General features: G+C 50.3%; 2 protein-coding genes across 14 annotated transcripts; both read left to right on the top strand.

Annotated features, from left to right (window-relative positions):
• The first annotated feature begins 336 nt into the window (after positions 1-336).
• On the top strand, positions 337-9,385 carry Proser3 (proline and serine rich 3). Of its 7 annotated transcripts, none has more exons than XM_063252603.1 (11): positions 337-516; positions 1,581-1,771; positions 3,382-3,509; positions 3,616-3,716; positions 4,347-4,429; positions 4,520-4,659; positions 7,445-7,626; positions 7,731-8,376; positions 8,464-8,658; positions 8,748-8,829; positions 8,944-9,385. In XM_063252603.1, exons 1-11 carry the CDS (start codon positions 493-495, stop codon positions 9,083-9,085), a joined length of 1,914 nt encoding a protein of 637 aa, XP_063108673.1. In that variant the 5' UTR covers positions 337-492; the 3' UTR covers positions 9,086-9,385. The 7 variants fall into 7 exon arrangements, 6 of the variants coding, with proteins under 6 accessions (XP_063108673.1, XP_063108675.1, XP_063108672.1 ...); XM_063252605.1 differs by having other exon boundaries at positions 338-516; positions 8,467-8,658; XR_010048609.1 differs by lacking the exon at positions 7,731-8,376 and having other exon boundaries at positions 8,944-9,154.
• A 2,514-nt stretch (positions 9,386-11,899) lies between these two features.
• Positions 11,900-25,701, top strand: Arhgap33 (Rho GTPase activating protein 33). Of its 7 annotated transcripts, none has more exons than XM_063252599.1 (21): positions 11,900-12,111; positions 13,914-14,011; positions 14,099-14,183; positions 14,556-14,636; positions 14,738-14,875; positions 15,276-15,368; positions 15,929-16,051; positions 16,129-16,206; positions 16,289-16,355; positions 16,437-16,496; positions 16,586-16,738; positions 16,823-16,925; positions 18,394-18,538; positions 18,618-18,700; positions 18,783-18,890; positions 20,880-21,025; positions 21,655-21,808; positions 21,858-22,033; positions 22,115-22,189; positions 23,295-23,927; positions 24,063-25,701. In XM_063252599.1, the coding sequence occupies exons 1-21, from the start codon at positions 12,064-12,066 to the stop codon at positions 25,322-25,324; spliced, it is 3,909 nt and encodes a 1,302-aa protein (XP_063108669.1). In that variant the 5' UTR covers positions 11,900-12,063; the 3' UTR covers positions 25,325-25,701. The 7 variants fall into 7 exon arrangements, with proteins under 7 accessions (XP_063108669.1, XP_013005267.1, XP_063108668.1 ...); XM_013149808.2 differs by adding an exon at positions 12,815-12,897 and having other exon boundaries at positions 11,973-12,111; positions 23,295-25,701; XM_013149812.2 differs by adding an exon at positions 12,815-12,897 and having other exon boundaries at positions 11,973-12,111; positions 21,888-22,033; positions 23,295-25,701.
• Positions 25,702-25,745: the final 44 nt, after the last annotated feature.

A 25,745-nucleotide genomic window follows, 5' to 3' on the forward strand; every position in this document is an offset into this window, starting at 1 on the left:
GCAAAGTGGTTAGTTAACCATCAAGACTGGCTAACTGGCCCAATTGATGGAGGCAGAAGACCGACTCCCGATTGCTCCTGCGACAACTAAAACAGTGTATTTAACTAGAGCCAGCAAAAAGAGATAGAAGCCACAAGGGAAACGGCGAGAATGCCACACTGTAGGAAAGCTTGCCGACTTTATATTGTGTCCAATAGAGGGCACAGCTTCAAATCCTTTCCATTGGTTCATGATCTTGCCAATTACTGCTGCACACTACAGATTCTCCAATCAAACGCGCGCTCTCCGGCAGGTGGGCCTTAAAGCCAATCATAAGACGCCTTCCGTTGGCCACCTTACAGTAACTTTTATTTTCCTCCCTATCACTGGTCGCCTGGACAGCCTCCCTCTTCCTGAACAATCACTCTTTAGAGAGGCGGGGCTCATAGAGCATTGCTAAGAGACAAAAATGCGCGCCAGGACTGTCCAGTAATAGAGTAGGCGCGAGCGCTGATGTGGCGGCCGGATGGACCGAAGGTGAGGCCGATCCCTTTTCCATAAATTACAGGAGGCCTGGGGAGGATCAAAGGCGAGAGCAACACAAGTTTCTTTTGGGTCCGGAGTCTCGGGTTTAGCAAATTGGAACTACAATTCCCAAGATGCTTAACAGCCTTTGGCCGCTGGCGCCTTGTACTTCCCGATCTCGAGGATCCCAAAAATGTTTTTTATATAGTCTTTTTGGGTAGCCCTAAGGGATTATTTCTCCTAAGGGTGTTCAACTGGAAATTGAGGGGTTTTTTTTTTTGTTTTGTTTTGTTTTAGTTTCTTAATTTTGAAATTCTTCGCAGACAGCCATCGGTGTTGTCTTTGATTTTTTTTTTTTTTTACTTAGGAGGAGCCCAGAATCATGGAGTGTAATGTCTATACTTTTCCCTAACCCCCAACCCCCAGGATTTATGGATAATATATAGTATACAGTGTAGTTGTGGTTCTCTACCCGAACTCCAGAATCATCTGGAAATGTGTAAAGAGATGTAAATGCAGTTACTTTGATTTGATCATTACACACTGAATATTTATTGTATTCTGCCTTCCAACCCCGCTCTTTTCCTGAAGCCTGTCAGTTTTTCCCATCCAAGACTGTTCCCTTGGAGAGGCTTCTCTGGATAGAAGCCACTATTAGCTATCTTGCAGCCAGACCTGGCGTCCCAAGGTGAGGACCCTGCATAGAGAGAGAGCAGCCTTATGGCAAGGGAGTGATCACTAAGGAAGGCATGCGATAAAAAATAAAGAAACGGTCTCTCTCTCCCATGGCCTTCCTTTGTCCAGCTGTCTACCACCTGGATCCCTCATCATAGCCCCAATCCCTCTAGGTAACACTGTGTGATATATTTTTTCCTGTCCGGTCTAAGGCTTTCTCCCCACCCCCACCTCGGGTCCCCTCCCCGGTCTTTTTGAGACAGTATTGCTGTGTAGTTCAGGCTGGCTTTGAGCTCACTCTGTAAACCAAGGTGGTCTCGAACTCTCAACGATCCTCCTGCCTTCCCTGCAGGGATGACCTCTCAGACCTCACTTTTCTTCTTTATGCTTCCCTATTATAGGGCCTGAGCCTATCCAGCTCCCAGAGGTCCAGGCTCCAACAAGCTCCCAGTACCTCAGCCAGGTCCCCTGAGCTGTCTGAGGAGTCCTGGCCTTCCAGTTCAGAGACCTCATCCCCACCCAGCACTACTGAGGGACAGATGGAGACTTCATCACCCACCCTGATTGACAGTGGGGAGTCTGTGGTGGCAAAGTAAGTACCAGAAGCCTTGAGGGGAAAGAATTTAGTGACAGGGACTCAATAATAATCATCACGGAGAGCTGCTTATGCAGTGCTTTGTTAGGATCAAATACTCCACGTGTGTTAAGAAGAAGCTGGAATACGTAGGTTCAAATATGTCTGATCTTGCTTTCAATTTCTTCTTTAAATTGGGCAATTAACAGTACATGTCCCTTATGGCTTTTTTCTGATTGTTTTGGTTTTATGATACTAGGAGAAGTGATTTTTGTTTTGCTTTGTTTTTGTTGTTTGTTTTTGAGAAAAGGTCTAGCTACTTAGTGCAGACTGGCCTTGGACTCACTGTGTATGTAGTCCAGAGTGGCCTTGAACTTAATGGCAATCGTCTTGCCTCAGCCTCCCAAATCCTAGAATTACAAGTGTACCTCCCCATGCCTGGAAGTACTGGAAGATTGAATCCAGGGTTATTCTATCACTGAACTACATCTCCAGTCATATATATATATATATATATATATATATATATATATATATATATATTTTTTTTTTTTTTTGGTCTTTTTCCTTTTTATCGGTACTGGGGATTGAACTCACGACTGCCTGCTTGCAAGGCAGGTGCTTATGCCGCTGAGCTAAATCCCCAGCTCCCGTCTTTTATATATTTTAAAATTTTGAGACAGAGTCTAAGTTGCTAAATTGCCCAGGCTAGGCTCAAACTTGTGCTCCTCCTGCTTCAGTATTCCTTGTCCCCATAGAATAGTTTAAGCTTTCAATAAATTACTGTATGTGATGATCTGTAACAGTGCTTGCCACATAGTAGTTGGATTTATAGTGTACATGTTCAGCGACTGTAACAGAGTCCTAAGTTAATTGTGGTTTAAATGTGATAACATTTTTCTCTCACATCTAGACTGAAGCAATCAGGGCTGATATGGCAGGCCCTTCTTGAGATTTAAGGCATCCAGATTCCTTTAATCTTTGTTTTCCAAACCCTAGGATGTTGTCCTTTGCTTGCTTACTTGCTTTTTTTTTTTTTTTTCCCGGTACTAGGGATTGAACTCAGGATCTTGAGCTTGCCAAGTGGGTGCTTGTGCCACTGAACTATATCTCTGGCCCTTTGTTCTTTTCTTCATGGACCAAAATAGTTCCTAACTACATCAGCTTCCCAAAATTATATCTCTTCATTGCCTATTAGTAATGTAATCACAAGTCACAGCAAATGTAACTCACTGAATAGTGGCTATGTGCCCAGCTAAAAATTGAGTTACCAGACTAAGAGCACTGTAGCTGAGTGGTAGAGTGCTTGACTGGAATAAATGAGGCCCTGGGTTCAGTCCCTACTGCTACCAAACAAGACAGACTAAAAATAAAAATTGTGTTACTATATAGGAAAGGAAAATAAATATTGAAGACAACTACTAGCTTTTGGTAACCACTTAGAAAGCATTTGTTTTTATCTGGGCTGCTGAACATGCTTTCCATGGTGTTTGAGAAACATTGGCTATTTTTATTTTTTTTCTTCCTCTTCATCATTCTCTTCCTCTTCTTTTCCTTCTCCTTCTCTACTTCCTTCTCCTCTTCTTCCTTCTTTCTTCACTCTATCTTCCATCCTCTAATGCTCACAGGTACATAAATAGGTTCCGCCAAGCTCAGCCCACCAGCCGAGAGGAACGACAGCATGCAGGCCCAACCCCAGCTGATTTTTGGTGGCTGCAGACTGAGTCCTCAGACCCCAGCAGTCGACTTGCAGCCGGTACCTCCTTTCATCCCACTCACCCCCAGCTTAAAACATTTCCTGATCAGTGCTCCCTGCAGCTACTCTTCCTGGCCCATGTAACTTAACTCAGGTTTCTGAGCAGGACCCAGTAAACCAGAAGGAAGGCCCAGTCCAGCAGTTCTTGCTCCAGCCAAGGTTGCCAGCACCTCCCAGGCTGTGGCTCCCCTTCAGAAAATAAAGCAGGTGACATCCTCATCAACTCCCTTTCCCTATGTGCCTGAACTGTCAGTACCAGTCCTAGGATAGAATTAGAGCCAGTCCCCAATTCTAGGGAGTTTACATAAGAAAAGAGGATTTGTTAAATATATTTGGAAACTCTAAAAGTAGATGCCTTCAGACATGGCCAGATCGAGGTGTTTTGGCAATGTTGGGAACAACCCAACTCTCTCAGTTCTGTTTCTCTTTGTTGGGTTCAACCTCAGGCTTGCTTTCCCCTCACAGTAGCCAACATGGCGCCCACTGGCTTTATACTTCCATACTGCCCTCTCCAGTGGGAAGTGGGAGCTTTTGCCATACCTCCCTCTAAACCCCTGGGGCTCACTCTTGTTTGTTCATCCTTGGACTGGTTACTGTGAACCAGAAGATAGCATGTTCTGGTAGACAGGTCTGGTCAGGTGAGGTCAACCCTTGAACCACAGTGACTTGCATATGAAGGGTATGGATCCAGAGAGGACCACAGAGACTCTTCCTTAAGGAGAAACAGATCATGAGGGTAACACGCACCACAGACCTGCGCTGTAGGCCCTCTGTCCAGAGTTCCTTTCCCAGCAGCCTTTGGATAGAGGCTAAACTCTGACTCCCTTTACCCCACAGAGCCTTAACACATGGAACTCATCCATGCTGGATCTGGAGACACTGAGCCTACAGAGCAGAGCTGCCACACTGCTCAAACGCAGGTGCCTGTCCCTCCCTGTCACCCCTCCCAATCGTACAGGTGTGGCCCAGCACACTACCTCCATTGCCTCACTTCCACCTTTTCTTTGTAGCAAGGCCTCCATCTCCTCCTCATCCCTCAGTCCCAGCGATGCCAGCTGCTCCTCCTTCCCTGTCAGCTCCGATGGCCTGTCTCCCTTCTCCATGACCTTCACCCCTGAGTCCAACAAGGACTCCGGGTCCAGAGTAGCTGGTAAGTGCTGAGAGGCAAGGATTGGAGGTAACCTGGTTCAAATTCTATCTCTGCCACTTACTAGCTATGTGATTTTTGTTCCTCTCTGGGTCTTATTTCCCCAGCTATGAAATAGGAATATTAATTGGATTCCTCTCCTATTCACTGTTAAAGGAATTCATTATGAGGATGAAATGACTTCATGAATAAACAAGAAGCACTTAGCATGGCTCTGTTCTCAGCTATCATGAGCATGACAGGCATGCCATTCTCTGTGAAATTCTGAACAACAGCTCCATACTGCAGAGGCTTTTACAAATTTCACACCATGTTGCTTTTTCACCAATATCTGACCTATGAGGCTAATTTACAATCTGTATGGATCTCATTTAGGGTGACTATTCATACTCTTTGCTATGTTCATAGCACACTGAACCATAGGTTTTTTGTTTGTTTGGTTTTGGGTTTTTTTGGTGGTGGTGGTGATGGTACTGAGAGTTGAACCCAGGTCCTTCACACTGAGCTACATCCCCAGCTTTCCTTTATTTTTTGAGACAGCATGTCACTTAGTAAGTTGCCTAGGCTGGGCTCAAACTTGTGGTCTTCTCGCCTCAACCTCTGAATATTCTGGGATTAAAAGCATGTGCCACCATGCCCAGCAGGAATTTTTGTTTTTGAAATAAGTCAAAAAAGTTGCATATTCTCAGTTTCATGTGCTTGAGTTGGGTACTGCCCAACTCATATCTAACCAGGGTCATTTCTAACCTCTATAAACTGTGTAACTGTGTAACTTAGATAAAAGGTAAAAACTGTTGGGCATGGCGGCACATACCTGTAATCTTAGGACTCTGGGAGGCTGAAGCAGGAGGATCACAAGTTGAGAGTCTCACCTGGGCAACTTAGTGAGACTCTGTCTCAAAAAAAAAGATAAAAGAGCTGGGTCTATAACTCAGTTCTAAGACCATAAATTCATACTGCTTTAAAAACAGAAAGGAAGGAGGGAGGGAAGGAAAAGAAAGAAAAAAAAAGACAGTTAACCTCTCAACATTTCAGAGAAGGGATGAAGGACCTGGATTACTGTTACTTTTGTCATGGTTGTTACTGTTACTCTGTACCTAGATGTTAGGGTACCATGGTGTACAAGACAGCTGCTATCTAGGTCCATCAGTGGGGACAGGCAAGCACAAGTTAACAGGAAGTGTTCATGCATGTGCAGTCCTCCCCAGACTGGTCTCTGATTCTTCATGATTTTCAAGGTTTACCTTTTATTCATCTCTCTCCTGAGCCTCAGTTTTCTCATTTGTAAAATGAAGATAAACCTAGTACTTACTCCATAGGTTGTTTTTCAGTTAAATGTATTTATTGATTCATTTAACAAACATTGACTGCTACCATGAATGGGACCCTGTAAACAGGATTAGAGGATTCTACAGCAAACTACACATCCATAGTCCCACCTTCAGAAGCATAGTGTGGTGGGTGTGGGGCAGAGAATTGCTACATTATCCTTCAAACACGTGAAACACAGAAACAGAAGATTTATGGGAGCGGATTGTGGAGCTGGGATGTCATGGAGGGCTTCCTGGAGGAGGTACTAAGTGGAAACCTCCATGAGGAAGACAGGAATAGACAAGAGCCTTCTACCATGTTATGTACATGGGACCTGAAGTGGGAGGGGACACAGACAATGGATCAGCATAGGCAAGAACCAGGGATGAAATAGCATGGCATAAGGTGGGAGAGGTTGGCAAGGACCCAGTTATAGTGGACCATGAAGGCATGGTGAGGTATTTGGTTATCTGGTTATTAATGCAAAGGAATTTCAAGAGAGATGTGAGCACTGAGGGAGTATAATCTTTCTTGGATGTTAAAAGATTCCCCCATGAGAGATGCTGCTGTTTTGGCTTGGGCTACAGCCTAAAGAGCAGAGTGGAGGAAAATGACTACATTTAAAACCAGAATCAAGCTAATCATGGTGACATATACCTGTAATCCCAGCACTCTGGGAGGCTGAGGCAGGAGAATCACAAGTTTGAATCCAGCCTGAGAAATTTAGCAAGATGTTCTCTCAAAATGAAAAAGAGGGCCGGGGATTTAGCTCAGTGGCATAAGTGCCTGTCTGGCAAGCATGAGGTCATAGGTTCAATCCCCAGTACCAAAAATAATAAAAAAATAAAAAGTGACAGGGGATGTGGCTCATTGTGAAGACCCTAGGTTCAGTTCACAGTACTGAAAGAAAGAAAGAAAAGAAGAGGTCTGAAGTAGATGAGAGAAGGAGGGGGAAGCCTGAGGTAGATGAGGAAAAAGCCATCTAGACAGAGGGGAACCACAAGCTCAAAGGCCTCTAGAGGCCTTTTACAAGGAGGGAGGTACAGGTAGGAGGCTTCATAACCAAGAGGGCCCCGAACACTCCAGGACCACAGCCTTCCTGTGGCTGTGCGTAGGGAGCAGATTGGGAGGTCAGGAGAGTCTGGAGTACAGGGAAGTGGCTGCTGTATCCAGGTGGGATAAGGTTGGACCAGGGTGAAGGGCGTAGCAGGGTGAGACAGTGGGGACATTCCAAAGTTTGCCCCATTTACTGCTGCACCACCAGTGTCCAGAACACTAGACCTGGAAAATAGTAAGAGCTCAATAAATATTGCTGGATGAATGAAGAAGTGGAAGATGACAGGTTGAGAACCCCAGCTGCCCTCTCTCCTGACTAGCCCCTTCCAGAGAGGAGTTGGGCATTACTGAGCAGCCTGTAGAGTGTGGGTGTGAGCTGTCCCTGGGTTGCTCATCACTGTCCCCTCTACTTCCCCCACAGCTGCCCCAGCGCCAGCTCAGGGCCCCACTTCTACTCCAGCCCCAGCCTCCTCCCCAGCACCCCTTCCGCCAGAGGATGACATTTTGTACCAGTGGCGGCAGCGGCGGAAGCTTGAACAGGCTAAGCAGGTCGAGGGTGGTGGAACCTGGGTGTTGTCCCAGACTCCTGCCCTTGCCACTCGGGTAAGGAGAGAGGGAGGATCCTGAGGGGAGCTGGACTAAGAAGGAGGATGAAGGGGACTCGGGGTCCTCCAGCCCTTCCCCCTCAGATCTCTTTGTATCTACAGCCCTCTGTTTCTGCAGTGACTCTTGGTTCCCTGGAGACCCAGCCTACCTGTGTCCAACAGTGGGGCAGTGTGGCCCATCCTAGTCCTCCAGAGGCCTTCTATGTGGAGAGGTCTCCTGTTGCCCTAGGGACCGCTCCTCATATCTTCTGGGCCCCCAGCACCCACCGCTTGTTCTGGGCCCCACAGTCCAGTCCCTGGGTATCTCTCGGGACTATTCCTCCACCGCTGGCTTCCACCGAGGTTCCCTCTGCTCCTCCGGCCCCCCCTACCTCTAGCCTGGCTCCCCGCACCCCCACCTCGGCTCCCCTGGCCTCCAACCCAGTTCCCTTGGCCTCCTCCAGCCCAGCTCCTGCCACCACCAATTCCACAGCCCCAGCCACTCACCACAGCCCACCAACCTCTGAGCCAAGTAGCTCTGCTCAACCAGAGAAGGTGGGCCCCAAGCCTCGGAAGGCCAGAGCTTCGCGTAGGGATCCTGTGGGTCTAGAGACAGCGGCCAGCAAGGAGCCAGGCACACAGCTCAGGGGAGCCCTGGGCCAGGTGGTGGCAGCGCGGCTGTTCCCAGAAGGCCTGGAGGACACGCCCCCTCGCAGTGAGGGTGGGCCCCCGGGAGTCAAGGCCACGCCCCCTCCCTCGGAATCTCGGAGTAGGTCTAAGGCTAGTACGCCCCGTGCCAGGGCCACCTCCTCCCTAGAGGAGTCAAGGCTTCCAAAAAGCACTGTCATTCCCTCAGCAGAAGTTGGGTCCCCACCCGGCAGAATTCTGCCTTCTCCAGCCGAGAGAGAGTCCTCACTCCCCAAAGCCTCGTCGTCGGCTTTGGAGTCGGGATCTTTTGAGGTTGCGGCCTTGCCCTCTCCCGAGGCTCACCATGCCCCATCCGAGGAGGACCTGTTCTCCCAGGCGGCCGAACTTCTAGAGGCTGCGGAAGGTGAGCAGGTTGCTTACACCCTTTGGGATCTTAGTGGAGGCCAGCCCGCTAAGAACCTAGCCCCTAAAGTTGACTGTTTTCCACCCCAGATTCTGATGGCAGCGAGTTTCAGGACGACCCAGTACTGCAGATGCTTAGAGCACAGAGGGCGGAGCTTCGGCTGCAGAAAAGGTGATCCTCAGACATTTGGGTTGGGTGCCTCCTCCTCCCTTCCTGGAGCCCCATCCACAGCACCACATCCTACTCCTGAGCACCCACTCTATCTGCTCCATGATTTCTCTCCAGGAAAGTCGACACACAAATATCTCTCCTGACTGACCACATGGAAGACCTGAAATCTTGGTCCCCTCCACCGAGATCATCCCCCAGGTCTCTAAGGAGGCGGCTGCGCAGAGAAGGAACATCGTTTGAGGCCAGACGACTTTGAATTGTATAAATTTGTGAATTTCATTGTATATACACTTTATCCCAAAAGAAAAATATATATCTAGCTAAAGATATATGTGCTAAAATATTTAAGGGATAGCATAGTACTCTGAAGTTTGTACTGGCGAATTTGTACATGTGAAGATTAGTTAGGTAAGTAGATAGATATGAGATAAGGCAAGTATAGTAAAATGTTGATAGTAGGGTCTAACTATGGACATATGGATGTCCACTGTAAAAATTTTCAATTTGATGTAAAAAAACTTACAAAACTTGAAATATATGACCAGAATTGTCTTGATATCTGTATTGATAAACAAAGGAATGGAAAGCTTTTAATCCTAGTATTCAGGAGACTGATGTTGGTGCATCACAAGTGCAAGGATAGCTGAGGCAGTTTCTATTCATCAGACATGATAAATGTTTATTTTTAACCTTTTTGAACAAGTTATACATTTAAATGAAATAGAAGGGGCCATACTAATTAGTATTGCTGGGTAACAAGTCATCCCAAACTTAGTGGCATAAAACAATCACTTTATTATATTCGTGGATTCTGAGTCAGGAATTTTTACAGAACAAAGCTGGGGAGAGTTTGTCTTTTTTTTTTTTTTTTTTTTTTTGGTACCAGGAATTGAACTCAGGATCTTTTGTATTGGAACCCTGTCAAGAGTCTTGATTGGCAATATCGAAAACCTGGCTAAATTGATTGGTCTCAAGAATATCCTGAGAAAAATAAAAAACAGAGACAAGTATCATATTCCAACAATGGCTTGGAAATCAATGTCTCTGGATCTGACCTCCTCTACTTCCAGAACAGCCACTATTTATTTGGTCTATACAGTAATAGGCGGACCTAGGAAAAGACTCCGACTCTAGAGGGTGTAATCTTATGTTTGAATTATCTTGACCTAAGTATAATCCTGTGGCAATTTAAGAAGACATAGATGATCTTATGCTTAGAAGTATCTTGTCCTTGAGTATAATCCTGAGATGACTTGAAAGAGTTAATGGGAAATCCCAGATCGGTGGTATCAGCAATCCCTATCCTTCCTTTCATCCCACAGGGAAATACACAAAACCAGTTACTGTGAATTTGTGGTCCCCAACACTTGTGCTTGCCAGGCAAGTGTGTGTGCCACTGAGCTATATCCCCAGCCCCCTGAGTTTGTCTTTTTATGGAATCTGGGAAGCCTTAAAGGTGACCTGACAATCATGGAGTAGAATCCTTTAGAACTTCATTTACAGTCTGGCACTGGGGCTGAGAAAACTTAGAGGCTGGGCTCAGCAGGATCAGCTGTAATGCCAATACAACCTCTCTCTCTCAGTTGAGTTTCTCCAAAGCATGGCCACCTCCACATAGCCACACTTCTCTACAAAACATCATGCTTCTTAGCTAGAACCTCATGGTTCTAGTAGACAAACAGAAACCTGTACCGCCTTTTACTAGCTGCCCTTGGAAGTCTTATAATGTCAGTTTCACTATTTTCTGTGTGTTTAAAGTTAGCATGGTTCTGCTCAGGTTTGCGGACATGGGATATCTGGCAATGAGTGGAATGCCAAAAAATTTGCAGCCATGATTTAAAACTATCAGGGGAAGCAAGACGTGGTGGTACATTCCTGTAATTCCAACACTGAGAGACTAAAGCAGGAGTATCACAAGTTCTAGCCTAACCTGAGCAATTTACAAATTAGGAGACCTTGTCTTGAAGAAATAAGGGATGGATATGTATTTAATTGTGAAGGTTCTGGGTTCAGTACTCAGTACAAACAAACAAAATTCCCAAAACAAAAATACATAACTTCAAGCTGATTCTGCCCCTGCCCCCACCCCGGCATTGCCTTTGCCCAATTCATAATTAATTTTTTCCATAGAACACTTTAATTTTAAAATATTTATTTTGCTGGACCTGGTTACACATTGGGATTACAGGCACATGCCATCACACTTAGCTTCCCTCTATTGATTATTGATGTGTCCATGAATAAAGTGATGAGAGCTGAGCTGAGGTTGTACCTCAGCGGTACAGCACTTACCTACCTTGAGCGAGATCCTTGGTCTCCAGCACTTTGAAAAATGAAGTGATCAGTTTTTGAGTGAATGAACGGACGAAAGACATATCTGGCCTCTGAGGTGACAGGACTCTGCTGAGGGCATGACCAGTGACAGCGCCCTGGGCACGTCTCAGTCAGCTGTAGAAACGATGAGGATTGGCTTTGTGGGAGGCAAGACTATAATAGTGTGCCAGTATTGCAGGCTAAATCTTTTTCCCAGGAAAAAGAAGACTGGAGGCCAGTAGAAGAGAGGACAAGGAAAATGTCTAATAGGCAGGGTGAGGTCAGGTCGCTTAAAATCTAAAATTATGTCCCGGGTACGTGAAGCGGGGGGGGGGGGGATGAACGTGGGAGGGGCGCCCTCCTGATTCTGTAGGTGGGGTCGGGGTCGGGACTGATAGAATGGGACTGGAGAATCTAGGGCTTTGAAAAGCTGCTTGAGGAATGAAACAAAGCCCTCGTCGTGGGTGACTCCACATAAAATTGTCGGAAGAGTGTCACGGAGAGAGGAGTAAGGGGAACCGGTGTTAGAGGAGTCGGATGCAAAGCATAAAGAACCTGAGGGGTGTGTCTCCGGGGGGGGATAACTAAAAAAGCAGTCATGGGCGAGGCGCTGTCAAACTTCGGAAGGCGGGACTGAAGAGACAGCTAGAGGTGGAGCCCAAAGCAAAGAAAGCCCATGAAAAGACTACAAGTGGGCGGGGAGTTGCCCTAAGGCCAAGGGCGGGGCCAATGAGAAGCGGCGCCGCGTCCCGGCTCCCTGCCCCCCCCCCCGCCCTCGTGGGCGCGCGCTGCTGCCTCGGGCAGCCGTTAGGGGCGGGGTCTACAGGGGCCCGCGCGCGGCTCGCGCCCTCCCCTTTGTGTCGCCATGGCGGCGACGGTGGTAGCGGCGGCGGTGGCGACGGTGCCGACGACTATGAACGAATGGTGGAACGCGGCCGGGGCCTGAGGGGAGGCTACGCGACCATGGTGGTGAGGGGCCCACAAGGCCGTCAGTCTGTCTGTCCGCGTGTCAGTCTGTCCGCGCGCGGCCCCGCCCTGCGTGCCCCGCCCCCGGCCCCGCCCGACCCCGAGGCCCGCGCCGCCCCTCACCCTTCTTAGACCCTGTCCTCCCTTGGCCTGGTGCAGGGTCCGAGCCCTGGTCTCGACCCCGCCCCCTCCGCGCGCGTTCCTTCCACGCCGTGAATTGGGTGGCCGTGGCGGAGGACCTCGGCTTGACAGGAGGAGGGGCTGGTCCAGCGGAGGGCCCCCGCAGATCCCCGCAGGCTCTTTCGAGGATCCCTGGAAACCAGCCTCCATCCCCAGCCTTCCTGGCATCCTCACCCGCCCCAGTGCAGCCCCCCTCCTCCTCCCAACAGCCCCTTCCTCGTGCTTGAGCCCCACCCCCACCCTGCTCCATCCTCAGCCTGACCCTTTTCTTCTCGGTCTCCCTCATTTCCACTCCATCTCAGTCCCACTGCCATCCATCTGAACCTTTCCCTCACCTCTCCAGCTATCCCCCTCCATACTTCACTCAACAAACCAATACTCTACCCTTTTCCATCCTTGGGTCTGCTCCATCTTCTTGTCCTCAGTCTCCCCTCCTCCACCATCTCCCTCACCCACCATACTGCTCCCTCATTCATCCATTCATTTCCTCACTCAACAGACATTCACTGAGACCTCCTCTGTGCAGGCCCCATGCTCCAGACACAGAGAGAGTCAGATCCCATCCTGCCTTGGGGAGCTTCATGGGCTGGCAGGGGACAGACCCTGAGGGTGAGACCCAGGGATGAACTTGGGGTTGCAGGGACATGGAGGAGGGATAAGCTAGAGCCCAGTCTGGTCAATTCTTGAATACCCATCTGGCAGCTGGTTAATGTATTCATCAGATTTTACTCAGCTCCTGCTGTGTGACTGGGCTGGCCCTGGGTGTTGGGGACTCAGAGAAGAATCTGGTACATTCCTCCCAGTGAAGAGCACCAATTCTGTGCTGGGCATAATGGGGGTCTTGGCCTGGGCCCAGCTTCTGGGGAGGTAAAAATCCAGTGGAGGAGATGGGCTTGTCACCAGAGAGTGGCATCTCAGGAATGCTCAAGACGGCTGAAGAGATGTTGGGGACAGCCTAAAGGGTCAAGGAGGAGGAAAGAAAAAGAAGAGAGCCTGCTGATCAGGCAAGGACCAGGTTTCCAGGTTGAGGAAATGAAAATGTGAGACTTGCTGGATTCTTTGAAGTTCAAGAGCTTTGAGGGTAGGGCAGTAGAGTGGGACAGGAGAGGTAGACAGCACAGGGTATATCAGACTAGAGAATCCCGACTTCATTTTGAATACAACAGAGCCATTGGAGGGCCAGGAACTACTGAGAGACGGGACCAGATTTGTGTTTTGTGAAATGGTCCTGAAACTTGTGAAGAAGCTAGTGGAAAGGAAGAGGTTAAAAGTAGCAGACTTACAAGACATGAACTGTGAATGTTCAGACAATGGCAGGACATGACTGTCCCCTACAGGGGCTATCGAGGGTCTTATACAGAAAGAGATGAAACCAGCATCCACTCTCTTCTGTTGCCTGCCTTGCCCTTAGCCCCTGCTCTCCAGTCCTCCACTCCAGACCACACACAAAGAAGCAGGGCTATCCTTACTCCAGCCTTCACCTCCTGTTGACCTCCCTTTTACCCGGTCCTCAGGACGGTGTGTGGAGCACCCCAGCCTCTAGGGCCAGGCTGGCAGATAACAATGCTCCGTTGTCTATTTGCTCCCATCTCTGGGGGCCTCTGATTCTTCTCTCTGCTCTACAGGCCCGAAGCACTGACAGCCTGGATGGCCCAGGGGAGGGCTCAGTGCAGCCTGTTCCCTCTACTGGAGGGCCCAGTGTGAAGGGGAAGCCTGGGAAGAGGTGAGGGGTGAGGGAAGTAAAGACCTATCTTAGGAGGGAGGGCAGCTAGAGGAAGGAGCTGCTGGTGATGTGTTGCCTATCTCCCAGGCTCTCAGCTCCTCGAGGTCCCTTTCCTCGGCTGGCCGACTGTGCCCATTTCCACTATGAGAATGTTGACTTTGGCCATATTCAGGTATGGATGTTTTGAAATCAGATGGGAAGGAGAGATTCTACCCAACCCCAAACCAGTGTCAGCTGCTTTTCTCCTGAAAACTGCTCTGTGACTGGCAGCCTCACTGATCTGAGCATTCAGTAGCAGGAATGCAGGGGCTGGGACAGATGGGGAGAACTCATTCATCCATTGTTTTTTGACTTATGTATTCAACGATTTTTTCTTAGGTGTCAGCTCTGTGTCAGGGCTCTATGCTCTAAGACATCCCCAAACCCTGTCCTTGGGGAGGTTTGGAAGCAGGGCACAGATTTATCTCTAGATAGTACCAGCTTATAGAAGTCAGGACTGGGAGAAAAGCCAGGCCTTAACCTGGGCCTTTGTTTCCTTCTGCAGCTCCTACTGTCTCCAGAGCGTGAAGGCCCCAGCCTCTCTGGAGAGAATGAGCTGGTATTTGGGGTGCAGGTAACCTGTCAGGTGAGACCATCCTGCTTCTCACGTACTGAGGAACCGGCTGCCGAATTCCTTAGCACAGCGTAGTAAGAGCACTGTGCCTTTCTGTCTATCTGCTCCCACAGGGCCGTTCTTGGCCAGTTCTTCGTAGTTACGATGACTTCCGTTCCCTGGATGCCCACCTGCACCGATGCATATTTGACCGGAGGTTTTCCTGCCTTCCAGAGCTCCCTCCACCCCCAGAGGGTGCTAGGGCTGCCCAGGTAGCCTACTTGTCTCAGCCCCTGCCTCAGCTGTTAGAGTGTGCTCATCAGCCAGGTGTGAAACCATCAAGGCAAGGAAGATAAATATTTGAAGACTGTTGTGGTCAATTTCTAACCATTCACAATGGAGGAGCCTTAGAAATAGACCAGGGTTCTGAAGACTTCCTTTAATTTTGGAACTATGAGGGGAGGACCAGTTCTACGGGAGGGTCAGCGTAGCCATATTAGTTGCACATATTAATATGACAGTATTTTAGCACTTTAAAAGCTGAGCAGTACACATACATCCATGTTAAATTTCAGCCCAGCCCAGAGATGAGCTTAAACAGTGTGGGAGGGCAAAGAGCCCTACCCTCTCAGCATCTGCTCACGGGAGCTCACTTTGACAAACTGCCCCTAGATGCTGGTACCTCTGCTGCTGCAGTATCTGGAGACCCTGTCTGGACTGGTGGACAGTAACCTCAACTGTGGGCCTGTGCTCACTTGGATGGAGGTGGGCCTGGGCAGGGGGGAGCTTGAAGTTGGGAGCAGGCAAGGGGTGTCTGAGGTGCAAGAACCAGCTTTAGTGTGTGTGTGGGCACAGAAAAGAAAGGAGCAGGAGTGGAGGAGGCATTGGTATTTTAGTGTCTGTGTGGGTGCATGCCTATGAAAGTGTGTGTGTGTGTGTGTGTGTGTGTGTGTGTGTGTGTGTGTAGCAGGTGTTGGGCTGTGAGGATTTGAAGGTATAACAGTTAGAAATAGATTAGGCAGTAACTCAGATAACCTGGCTAAGCATGGCTTAAACCAAAGGATTTTTAGATCATCAGTGTGCACTGTCTGTTATGGAGGATGAAGGTGCCAGCATATATGGTGAGATCTTCAGCGCAGGCAAGTGTGATTGGCAGATATTGGGGTTGGTTTGAGCACAAAAGTTTAAGTATTTGACCAGTAATTTTGAATGACAGAAGCTCTCAGGTGGGGAACAAGCCTTGCCTCACTGGGCATGGAGGAATCTTGTTTACTTTTATTAAACATCTTCTACTGACCTCTCCTTGCTATGTCTTACCTCCTCAGCTGGACAATCATGGCCGACGATTGCTCCTCAGTGAGGAGGCCTCCCTCAATATCCCTGCAGTGGCTGCCGCTCATGTGGTCAAACGGTACACAGCTCAGGCACCAGATGAGCTCTCCTTTGAGGTAAGGATGTGGGGGAGCAGACCACAACTGAGCTCCCCACTTGTTCTTTCCCTTCTAAAACCGCTTTCCATTCCTAGGTGGGAGACATCGTCTCAGTGATCGACATGCCACCCACAGAGGATCGGAGCTGGTGGCGGGGCAAGCGGGGCTTCCAGGTGAGCCTGGCTTGGGGTAGATGTTGGGGTGAGGTACTGTGGCAACTGTGTGGCCCACATGTTGACCATGACCCTTCCTCAGGTTGGTTTCTTCCCCAGCGAGTGTGTAGAACTCTTCACAGAGAGGCCAGGTCCTGGCTTAAAGGCAGGTAAGTGCTATGGACAGAGTGGGAGGCCTCCTGTGTCCTCTGCTTACAACCTATCCTTATTACCTGTTTTCCACCCCATAGATGCTGATGGTTCCCTGTGTGGCATCCCAGCTCCCCAGGGTAACTCTTCTCTCACCTCAGGTATGAGAAACAAGGGCTCAGGTCCCAGCCTCTTGCCCCAGCAGGCTTAGGGTTGAGCTGACCTGGGTGGCTTGCCTTTGCCTCCACAGCTGTGCCCCGGCCACGTGGGAAGCTGGCTGGCCTCCTCCGAACCTTCATGCGCTCCCGCCCTTCTCGGCAGCGGTTGCGGCAGCGGGGAATTCTGCGGCAGAGAGTATTTGGCTGTGACCTTGGAGAGCATCTCAGCAACTCAGGCCAGGATGGTAAGGCCACAGACTACCACCCCACTACACCCTTCCTACCTAGGATATGACCTGCTTGGCCCTGACCTTGCTGCTTTCTCCCAGTGCCCCAAGTGCTGCGCTGCTGCTCTGAGTTTATTGAGGCCCATGGGGTGGTGGATGGAATCTACCGGCTCTCAGGCGTGTCCTCCAACATCCAGAGGCTACGGTGAGGTCCTCAACCAATGCTTTCCTCTCTCAAGCATTTGCCAAGCACCCTTTCATTCCAGCCCATGCAGTGTGCTGTGTTCACAGATATTAGGAGTTAGGAGATCATAAAACAGGAATGGACAAAGGCTGGGGTCAAGGAAAGCTTCCTATTTATTTATTTATTTTTAATTTTTTGAGATAGGGTCTCACTATGTAGCTCAGGCTACCCTCAAACTCCCAGCAATCCTCCTGCCTTGGGCTCCCAAGCGCTGAGACTACAGGCATGTGCCAAAAGGAGAGCTTTCTTGAGGAGGTGACACCTAAAGCCTGGAATCTGGGAATAGAGTTGTATATTAAGCAGAAGGATCCACCTTTACTGAGCACCTGTTATATACCAAGCACTATTCGAGGAAGTGGGGACACAGTGGTCAATGCAATAACCAGAAGCTCCTGTCCTCATGAGGCTCGCATGCTAGAGAGAGAGAGAGAGAAAAAAAAAAAGGAGTTTACTAGAAAGTAACAAGTGTTATGGAGAAAAACAGACTGGGATAAGGAGAATCATGATAATCAACCAGGAAGAACTGCAGAGTTTTTGTTGATGTTATGGTGGTGGTTGTTGTTGTTTATTTTTTTGAGACAGGGTCTCACTATGTAGTTTAGACTAGCCTTGAACTTACTAGGTAGCCTAGGCTGGCCTCAAACTTGGAGCAGTCATCCTGCCTTACCCTCCCAAGTGCTGGGATTACAGGCATACAACACCAGGCCCAGCTAATAGTAGGGGCAGAGAGTCCTCATGGGGGAGAATCCTGGAGGACATAGGCACCAGGCCCTGTGGATGTGCTGGGACACAAAGTCATAGTGGAGAGGGTACCAATGCAAAGAGGAATGTAGCAAGAGATGGCATTATCAGTCCTGGGAGTAAGGTAAAAGACCTTTTTGATGCCTGTTAGGATTGGGGATTTTACTCCAAGTGAGAGGAAACCACAAGATGGTTCTGAGGCAAGGAGGAACAGTGCATGTGAGATTCTAGAGGTAGGAAGAATGGGAGCTGCTGGGGTCATGAGGTGAGAGCACAGAGGCAGTGCATAGGGGGAGCTTCACCTAAAAGCAAGGGGCCCACCAGAGTTGTGCGCAAAGGTATCTAGGATCTTAACTTCATTTTTCAGCGATCTCTTAAAGCTGGGAATGACCCAACTTCTAGGTGGGAGTATGCTTCACTCCGTAGTCAGATAGTCTTGTGTATTACAGGCAGAGGCATCTCCCACCAGAGCCTCAATTCCTCCTTTGGAATATGGGACCCTCTTGTCTTTGCCATGCAGGCTATTGGGAGATTTGTTAAAGTTTTGCCTTTGGATAACCCAGTCCTGGGCCTGGGGAAGAGGGTTATATCCATCTGTGGGCACTTGGGGTTTGGGGTAGGGGCAGTAGAACATGGCCAGGTAGGTTCATCTAACCTGAACTTTCTTTTCTGGACCTGGTGGTCTCAGGCATGAATTTGACAGTGAGAGGATTCCTGAACTATCTGGCCCTGCCTTCCTGCAGGACATCCACAGTGTATCCTCCCTTTGCAAACTCTACTTCCGAGAGCTACCAAACCCCCTACTCACCTACCAGCTCTATGGGAAATTCAGTGTGAGTAAGGGTGCTGGCAAGGTTGGAGGGTGTGTGGGTACATCTGGCTCAGCCCTATCATGTGTGTGTACAATCCCAGGAGGCCATGTCAGTCCTAGGGGAGGAAGAACGCCTGGTGAGAGTCCATGATGTCATCCAGCAGTTGCCCCCACCACACTACAGGTAAACTGAGGGGCAGACAAGAGCTGTGGAGGGGTTCCAAAGGAGTAGGCTCAGCTTGTCCCCCACTTCTCTCAACCCCCAGGACTCTAGAGTACCTGCTGAGGCACTTGGCCCGCATGGCAAGACATAGTGCCAATACCAGCATGCATGCCCGCAACTTGGCCATTGTCTGGGCACCCAACCTGCTCCGGTAAGTTAGCAACTCACCAGCCTCTTCTCTCAGCTGGCTTCAGTGGTATAGGCTTAAAGTAACCTCCAGCCACCCTAGGTTACTGGCTCAGCTTTTGTTCTCTTGTTCATTCATTTAATGTATGTTTTTCAAATACCTTCCATGTACCAGGCCTCAATTTCAGCACTGGGGACACAGTAGTGAGCAAGGCTATCTGTCCTCCAGGGGCTCACATTCTCATGGAAGAAATGGACAATGAAGCATCACTGAAAAGCATAGAATACTGTCTGATGCCAAGGAGGGAGGTACAAAGCAGGGAAGGGAGGTACACCAGGTTGTGGCAATTTGAAGTTTTTAGATAGAATGCCAAGAAAGGCTTCAGGAAGTCTTTCTGTGGCCAGAAGCAGGGTAAGTCCTGCTAGATTTGATGCTGACCAACACAGGCAAGATCTCTGTTGTGGAAGAATTTGAATCCCTCTAGGGGGAACATCTAACTAAGTGAAATAAGTGGTAAGGTACATGTGGGCATAAGAAGTATAAAAGAAAATAAATAGTAAAAAAAAGAACAGGAGTGCAGAGAAGGAGGTCTGCAACTGTGGACATCTAGGGAGGAGCACACCGGGCAGTGGGAGCTGAGATGGTGAGCAACAGTGGGGAGGCCAGTGTTTGCAGCTGAGTGAGCCAGTGAGTGGGGAGTTAAGCAAGAAGATGATGAAGTTCAGAGAGTTTTAGGGGACCAGACCGGGGGGGGGGGGGTCTTACAAGTCATAGTGAGGATTTTGCTTTTAGCTAGAGTGAGGTACAACCAGGGGAGGGGTGATTTGGGAGGGGCCTGATCTGCCTCAGAGGTGTACAAGTTCCCTCTAGCTGCAAGCAGAAACAGTGGGGGAAGGGCCAGAAACAGGAGACTATGGAAAAGGCTACTGTGACATCCATGTAGAAAGGAATGGAGACTGAACCAGTATGTTGGTCAGCTTTCTGTCATTATAACTGAAATTACTAGTTTATGAAGGGTAAAGATGTGTTTATCCTGGCACTGGGGATCAAGTCCAAGTGTACTCTACCACTAAGCTTGTATCTATCTGTCTTTATATCTGTCTGTCTACATATATATTTTCTGACACAGGGTCTCACTATGCAGTTCAGGCTGGCTTTAAACTAGCCCAGGTTGGTCTTGAAATCACAGTGCTCCTCCTGCCTCAGGCTCCTGAGTTCTGAGATTATAGGCATGTGCCATTATACCTGGCTTATTTTTTATTTTTGTGACAAGATTTTACTAAGTTGTCCAGTTTGTAATCCTTAATGCCTGAGCGTTCTGATTACAGGCATGTATCGCCATGCTTGGCTAAGGTTTATTTTGGTTCAGTTTTGGGGGTTTCAGTCCGTAATCAATTGACTGACACTTTGGACATGTGTAGAGGCAGCACATGATGGTAGAGCATGTGGCAGAATAGAAAACACTTGCCTTATGGCCAAGGGGACAGAAAACAAAGTGAGGGCTAGAGTCCTGCAATCCCCTTTGACAGCCTGCCCCCAATCACCTAAAGCCCTCTCACTAGGGTAGGCCCCACCTCTTAAAGATTCCACCACCTCCCAGTAGTACCACCCTGGGACCAGGCCTTTAGCACATGGGCTTTTAGGGGACACTCAAGATTCAGACATGAAGCCATAACTGAGGCAGTTGAGGGGATGAAGAGTTAGATTCTGGATCGATTTTGTAGGTGGAACTGACAGAGTTTTCTGACAATTGAATGTGGGTGTGAAGAAAAGAGAGGTCAGAGGCAACCTGGGTGTTCATCCCGAGCCACTGATGAAATACACTGACTGAGCTGGGGAAGAGGGAGCAAGTTTGGGGTAAGGTTGGCAAATATGTGATTTCCAGATGTGATCAGTTCTAGAAGGTCAGAGGTATCAAACAGCCATTGCTTCCATTGCCACCCTCCATTGTCCACCTAGAAATTGCCAGCCCAAGATCAAGGCTCCTGGCCTCCTTCTCCTTACCCCTTCCAGGTCCATGGAGCTAGAGTCAGTGGGGCTGGGTGGGGCGGCAGCCTTCCGGGAGGTTCGTGTGCAGTCAGTGGTGGTGGAATTCCTGCTCACCCATGTGGAGGTCCTGTTTAGTGACACCTTCACCTCTGCTGGCCTAGACCCTGCAGGTATGTCCATCCCACCCTGACATCCTGGCTCTGACCCCGCGACATCAGGGTTGCAGTGGGAGGGCAGGTGGGCTCCCAGCCCTATCCCTACCCAATGGAGCTGGATCTCCTTCCTGGCCCCTCAAGGTCCCTGCCCCGGCCCATCCTCCCGGTGCCCCTGCTCCTTCTCATTTCAGCTCCTACGCTCAGGATTCCCACTTCTTGGCCAGGACGCCGTTCTTTCTTCACCCCTTATAGATCCTGGGGGCACTTGGGGCCATGGGTCCACCTGGGAGGAGGTGGGAGGTCCCCAGATTTGACCCCATCCTGGCCCTGCCCAGACTCCCTGCCCTGCCCCGGACCCCAGCCCAGTCAGGATTCAGCTCGTCGGAGGGCCCTCTGGCCCGAGGTAACTGACCAGAGCCGCTGCCCTTGCTGGCTGCTGGGAGCTGCCTCCTCATCAGCTCATTCTGCCTTACCCCTCCTTACCTGCCTGCTGTCCCCATTCCCGCCTGATCTACCCTGGCCCCCTGCCTTGCCAGCCCGGGTGGGCATGCTGCGGGGCCGGGGCTTGGGCTGTGGCGCTTGGCTTTGCCTGTGGCCTTGAGTGGCCCCAGGGCTGATAGCTGCACTGCTTTTGACCTCCCCAGGCCGCTGTCTTCTCCCCAGGCCCAAGTCCCTTGCGGGAAGTGGCCCCTCTACTCGCCTGCTGACACTGGAAGAAGCCCAGGCTCGTACCCAGGGCCGGCTGGGAACACCCACTGAGCCCACAACTCTCAAGGCTGCAGCCTCACCTGTGGAAAAGTGAGTAGGATGTGGGAGGTGTGGGCAGAGGGAAGCCTTGGTTCCTTAGCCTGCTTCCTGTTTCTTATCCAAACTGCAGGAGGAAAAGGGAGAGAGGGGAAAAACAGCGGAAGCCAGGGGGCAGCAGCTGGAAGACATTCTTTGCTCTTGGCCGGGGCCCCAGCATCCCCCGGAAGAAGCCTCTACCCTGGCTGGGGGGCTCTCGTGCACCACCACAGCCTTCAGGTCAGAGGCCATGCATTCAGCATGGATGAGGGGTGGTTGTCTGTGGCATGCTTTCCTATACTGTCCTACCTCTCCGTGCAGGCAACCGACCTGACACAGTCACACTGAGGTCGGCTAAGAGTGAAGAGTCTCTATCATCACAGGCCAGTGGGACTGGTGAGCACAGGATGGGTCCTATGTGTGTCCAAGTGGAGGTGGGAGGAACTGGGGCCTGAGTTTTACTTCCAAACATTGCATTTTAGGTGAGAGATCTTGGGAATTTATAATTTTTTGACTTTTTTTTTTTTGGTCTTTTTCGTTTTTATCGGTACCAGGGATCAAATTCACCACTACCTGCTTGCAAGGCAGGTGCTTATGACGCTGAGCTAAATCCCCAGCCCCTGGGAATTTATAATTTTTAATTTGAAGTTTTCAACAAGTTAAAGTCTCACCTTTGGTCCATTATGCACTGTACTTATTGGTTCATGTGACACCCTTTTAAATTTTTAAATGTCTTGTCTATATTTCTTTTGAAGAAAAAAATTAAATAATTCCCTAGGTACACTAGAAGAGCCCCCATACCTCATCTGAGAGCTCCCCCTTTCCCAGAGGCATTCTCTAAATTTGATGATCATTCCTTTGCTTGGAAGGTTTTTATCACATATAGTATATATGTAAATAACATATTTAATTCTGGTTGCTTTTGAAGCTACAGATCATCATAAAAAAAGTTATCATGTTGAATGTGAACCTGACTGTACCTCACACACCATTATAGACTACCACATGTGTGGCTCAGCCTCATTTCATTGCTCTCTAACCTGAGTGGCTATCGCAGCCCATTCCAGATGGATTTGAGGCTCTTATAAACAATTCCTGCCAAACCCGCACTCCTGGCAGACTGTGCTGCCACATAGCCAGGAGAAGTAGTACTGTTTTGTATCTACACATGAGCAACTTAGAGGACAAGTGTTGTTTTCCATGAGGAGTTGTACCTGGACTCCCAGCAGCCAGGCATGAGATCATGGTGGTGTTATGCTCACAGCCTGTGAGGTGGCCAGACTCATTTTTGCTTTGGATCATGGTTCTCTTCATGGTCTTGCCTTATCATCTGCAAACCTCAACAGTTCTTCCCTGACTCATAGCTTCTGTGGTCTTCTCTGGGGAGGTTCCTCTTTGTTCTTTTTCTGTTTTTTTATTGAGCTATGCCCCATTCTCACTAATGTATGAATACACAGAGTTCGGACCCCTGAGCCCTAAATGTTCCCTAACCCTCTTTCAGGCCTCCAGAGGCTACACAGGCTACGGCGACCCCACTCCAGCAGCGATGCTTTCCCAGTGGGCCCAGCACCTGCTGGCTCCTGCGAGACCCTGTCTTCTTCTTCTTCTTCTTCCTCCTCCTCGTCAGCCTCCTCCTCATCATCATCATCTGAGTCCTCAGCAGCTGGGCTGGGGCCACTTTCCGGGTCACCCTCACATCGCACCTCAGCCTGGCTAGATGATGGTGATGAACTGGACTTTAGCCCACCCCGCTGCCTGGAGGGACTCCGGGGCCTGGACTTTGATCCGCTTACCTTTCGCTGCAGCAGCCCCACCCCAGGGGACCCTGCACCTCCTGCCAGCCCAGCACCCCCAGCACCCGCCTCTGCCTGCCCACCCAGGGCAACCCCCAAGGCTCCCTCACCCCGAGGACCCACCAGCCCAGCTTCGTCCACTGCTCTGGACATCTCAGAGCCCCTGGCTGTGTCTGTACCACCTGCTGTCCTAGAACTGCTGGGGGCAGGAGGAACACCTGCCTCGGTCACCCCAACACCAGCTCTCAGCCCTGGCCCAGGCTTGCGCCCCCATCTCATCCCCTTGCTGCTGCATGGATCAGAGGCCCAGCTAAGTGACACCTGCCAACAAGAGATCAGCAGTAAGCTGGCACTGCCTGGTCCTGGGGGAAGCCAAGGCCAGCATGTTGAGTCCTGCTCAGCCCACCCCACACTCTCACAAACCCCGAAGTTACCCCAGGACCCACCTGATCCCCTTCCCATTCCTTTCTGTGTAGGTCCTGGTATAGATTCACCATTGCTGCCCCCACCTCTGTCCCTTCTACGCCCTGGTGGGGCCCCACCCCCACCCCCCAAGAACGCAGCGCGCCTCATGGCACTGGCCCTGGCTGAGCGGGCTCAGCAGGTGGCTAAGCAACAGAGCCAGCAGGAGCATGCAAGCACCTCAACTAGTCCACACTCCCCTTTCCGCCGTTCACTGTCCCTGGAGGTCGGTGGGGAACCTGTGGTAACTTCAGGGAGTGGACCACCCCCTCACTCCCTAGCCCACCCTGGTGTCTGGGCCCCAGGACCCCCACCCTACCTACCAAGGCAACAAAGTGATGGGAGCCTGGTACGGAGCCAGCGGCCTGTGGGGACCTCAAGGAGGGGTCTCAGAGGCCCTGCTCAGGTCAGTGCCCAGCTTAGGGCTGGTGGGGGGTGCAGGGATGCCCCAGAAATGGCAGCCCAGTCCCCCTGTTCTGTCCCTTCACAGGTTCCTACCCCTAGTGTCTTTTCTCCAGCTCCCCGGGAGTGCCTGCCACCTTTCCTTGGGGTCTCCAAACCAGGCTTGTACCCTCTCGCCCCCTCCTCCTTTCAACCCAACTCCTCAGCCCAAGTCTGGAGGAATTCTCTGGGCCCCCCTGCACCTCTTGACAGGGGAGAGAACCTGTACTATGAGATTGGGGCTAGTGAGGGTTCCCCCTATTCTGGGCCCACTCGGTCCTGGAGTCCTTTTCGCTCCATGCCCCCTGATAGGCTCAGTGCCTCATATGGCATGCTTGGCCAGTCACCACCACTTCACAGGTCACCTGACTTCCTGCTCAGCTACCCACCGCCCCCCTCCTGCTTTCCACCTGACCACCTTGGCTATTCGGTCCCCCAGCACCCTGCCCGGCACCCTACCCGGCCAGAGCCCCTCTATGTCAACCTAGCCCTAGGGCCCAGGGGTCCTTCACCTGCCTCTTCCTGCTCCTCTTCCCCTCCTGCCCATCCCAGAAGTCGTTCGGATCCTGGGCCCCCAGCACCTCGTCTCCCTCAGAAGCAGCGGGCTCCCTGGGGCTCCAATACCCCTCATAGGGTAACAGGACCTTGGGGCCCTCCTGAACCTCTCCTGCTCTACAGGGGATCCCCACCAGCCTATGGGAGGGGGAGCGAGCATTACCAAGGGTCTTTGTACAGAAATGGGGGTCAGAGGGGAGAGGGGGCTGGTCCTCCACCTCCTTACCTCACTCCCAGTTGGTCCCTCCACTCTGAGGGCCAGACCCGAAGCTACTGTTGAGCTGGAGCTGAGAAGGGTATTCTTCCCTTTTGTCCTCATTGGATCTTGGCCTGACCCCATCTCTTGTTTTGTATTTTCTTGAGTTCTCAACCCCTACTCCAGGTTTCTAACTTTGTAACTTGCTTCTGTTTCCTAACCTAAAATAATATTCTTTCCCTGGGCTGAAGGGTATTTCCAGCCCCCTACTGTCCTTCCTGGGGGCCCTTGCACAAATCTAAGGAGGATTAGGCTAATACCCTGTTCTCCTCTCCCTCTAGAGGCCCCCAGCTTGTCCTGACCTGTGCACAGGGGGTAAGGGAACAGCTCCTGCCCGTCTCTCCCCAGGCACCCCGCTAAACCGTCTGACAAAATTAATGAATAAAAATGGTGAAAATGTGGCTGTTGGTGTCATGCTGGGGCCAGACTCAGTTAACAGAGACAG

The sequence above is a fragment of the Cavia porcellus genome, unplaced genomic scaffold (assembly GCF_034190915.1).
Source record: "Cavia porcellus strain 051 isolate PalLab524CR breed Dunkin Hartley unplaced genomic scaffold, mCavPor4.1 scaffold_7, whole genome shotgun sequence".
Classification (NCBI taxonomy): Eukaryota; Metazoa; Chordata; class Mammalia; order Rodentia; family Caviidae; genus Cavia; species Cavia porcellus.

What these genes read in the sequence shown, in the direction of transcription:
- Arhgap33 (XM_013149808.2), top strand. Translation starts at nt 12,820, where the DNA reads ATGCTCCAGACACAGAGAGAGTCAGATCCCATCCTGCCTTGGGGAGCT. An exon ending in AGGGTGCTAGGGCTGCCCAG is followed by an intron (nt 14,876 to 15,275) that starts GTAGCCTACTTG and finishes AACTGCCCCTAG; the next exon opens with ATGCTGGTACCTCTGCTGCT. An exon ending in TCCAACATCCAGAGGCTACG is followed by an intron (nt 16,926 to 18,393) that starts GTGAGGTCCTCA and finishes TGGTGGTCTCAG; the next exon opens with GCATGAATTTGACAGTGAGA.
- Proser3 (XM_063252602.1), top strand. Translation starts at nt 493, where the DNA reads ATGTGGCGGCCGGATGGACCGAAG. An exon ending in GGCGGCCGGATGGACCGAAG is followed by an intron (nt 517 to 1,580) that starts GTGAGGCCGATC and finishes TCCCTATTATAG; the next exon opens with GGCCTGAGCCTATCCAGCTC. An exon ending in CAGCAGTCGACTTGCAGCCG is followed by an intron (nt 3,510 to 3,615) that starts GTACCTCCTTTC and finishes GTTTCTGAGCAG; the next exon opens with GACCCAGTAAACCAGAAGGA.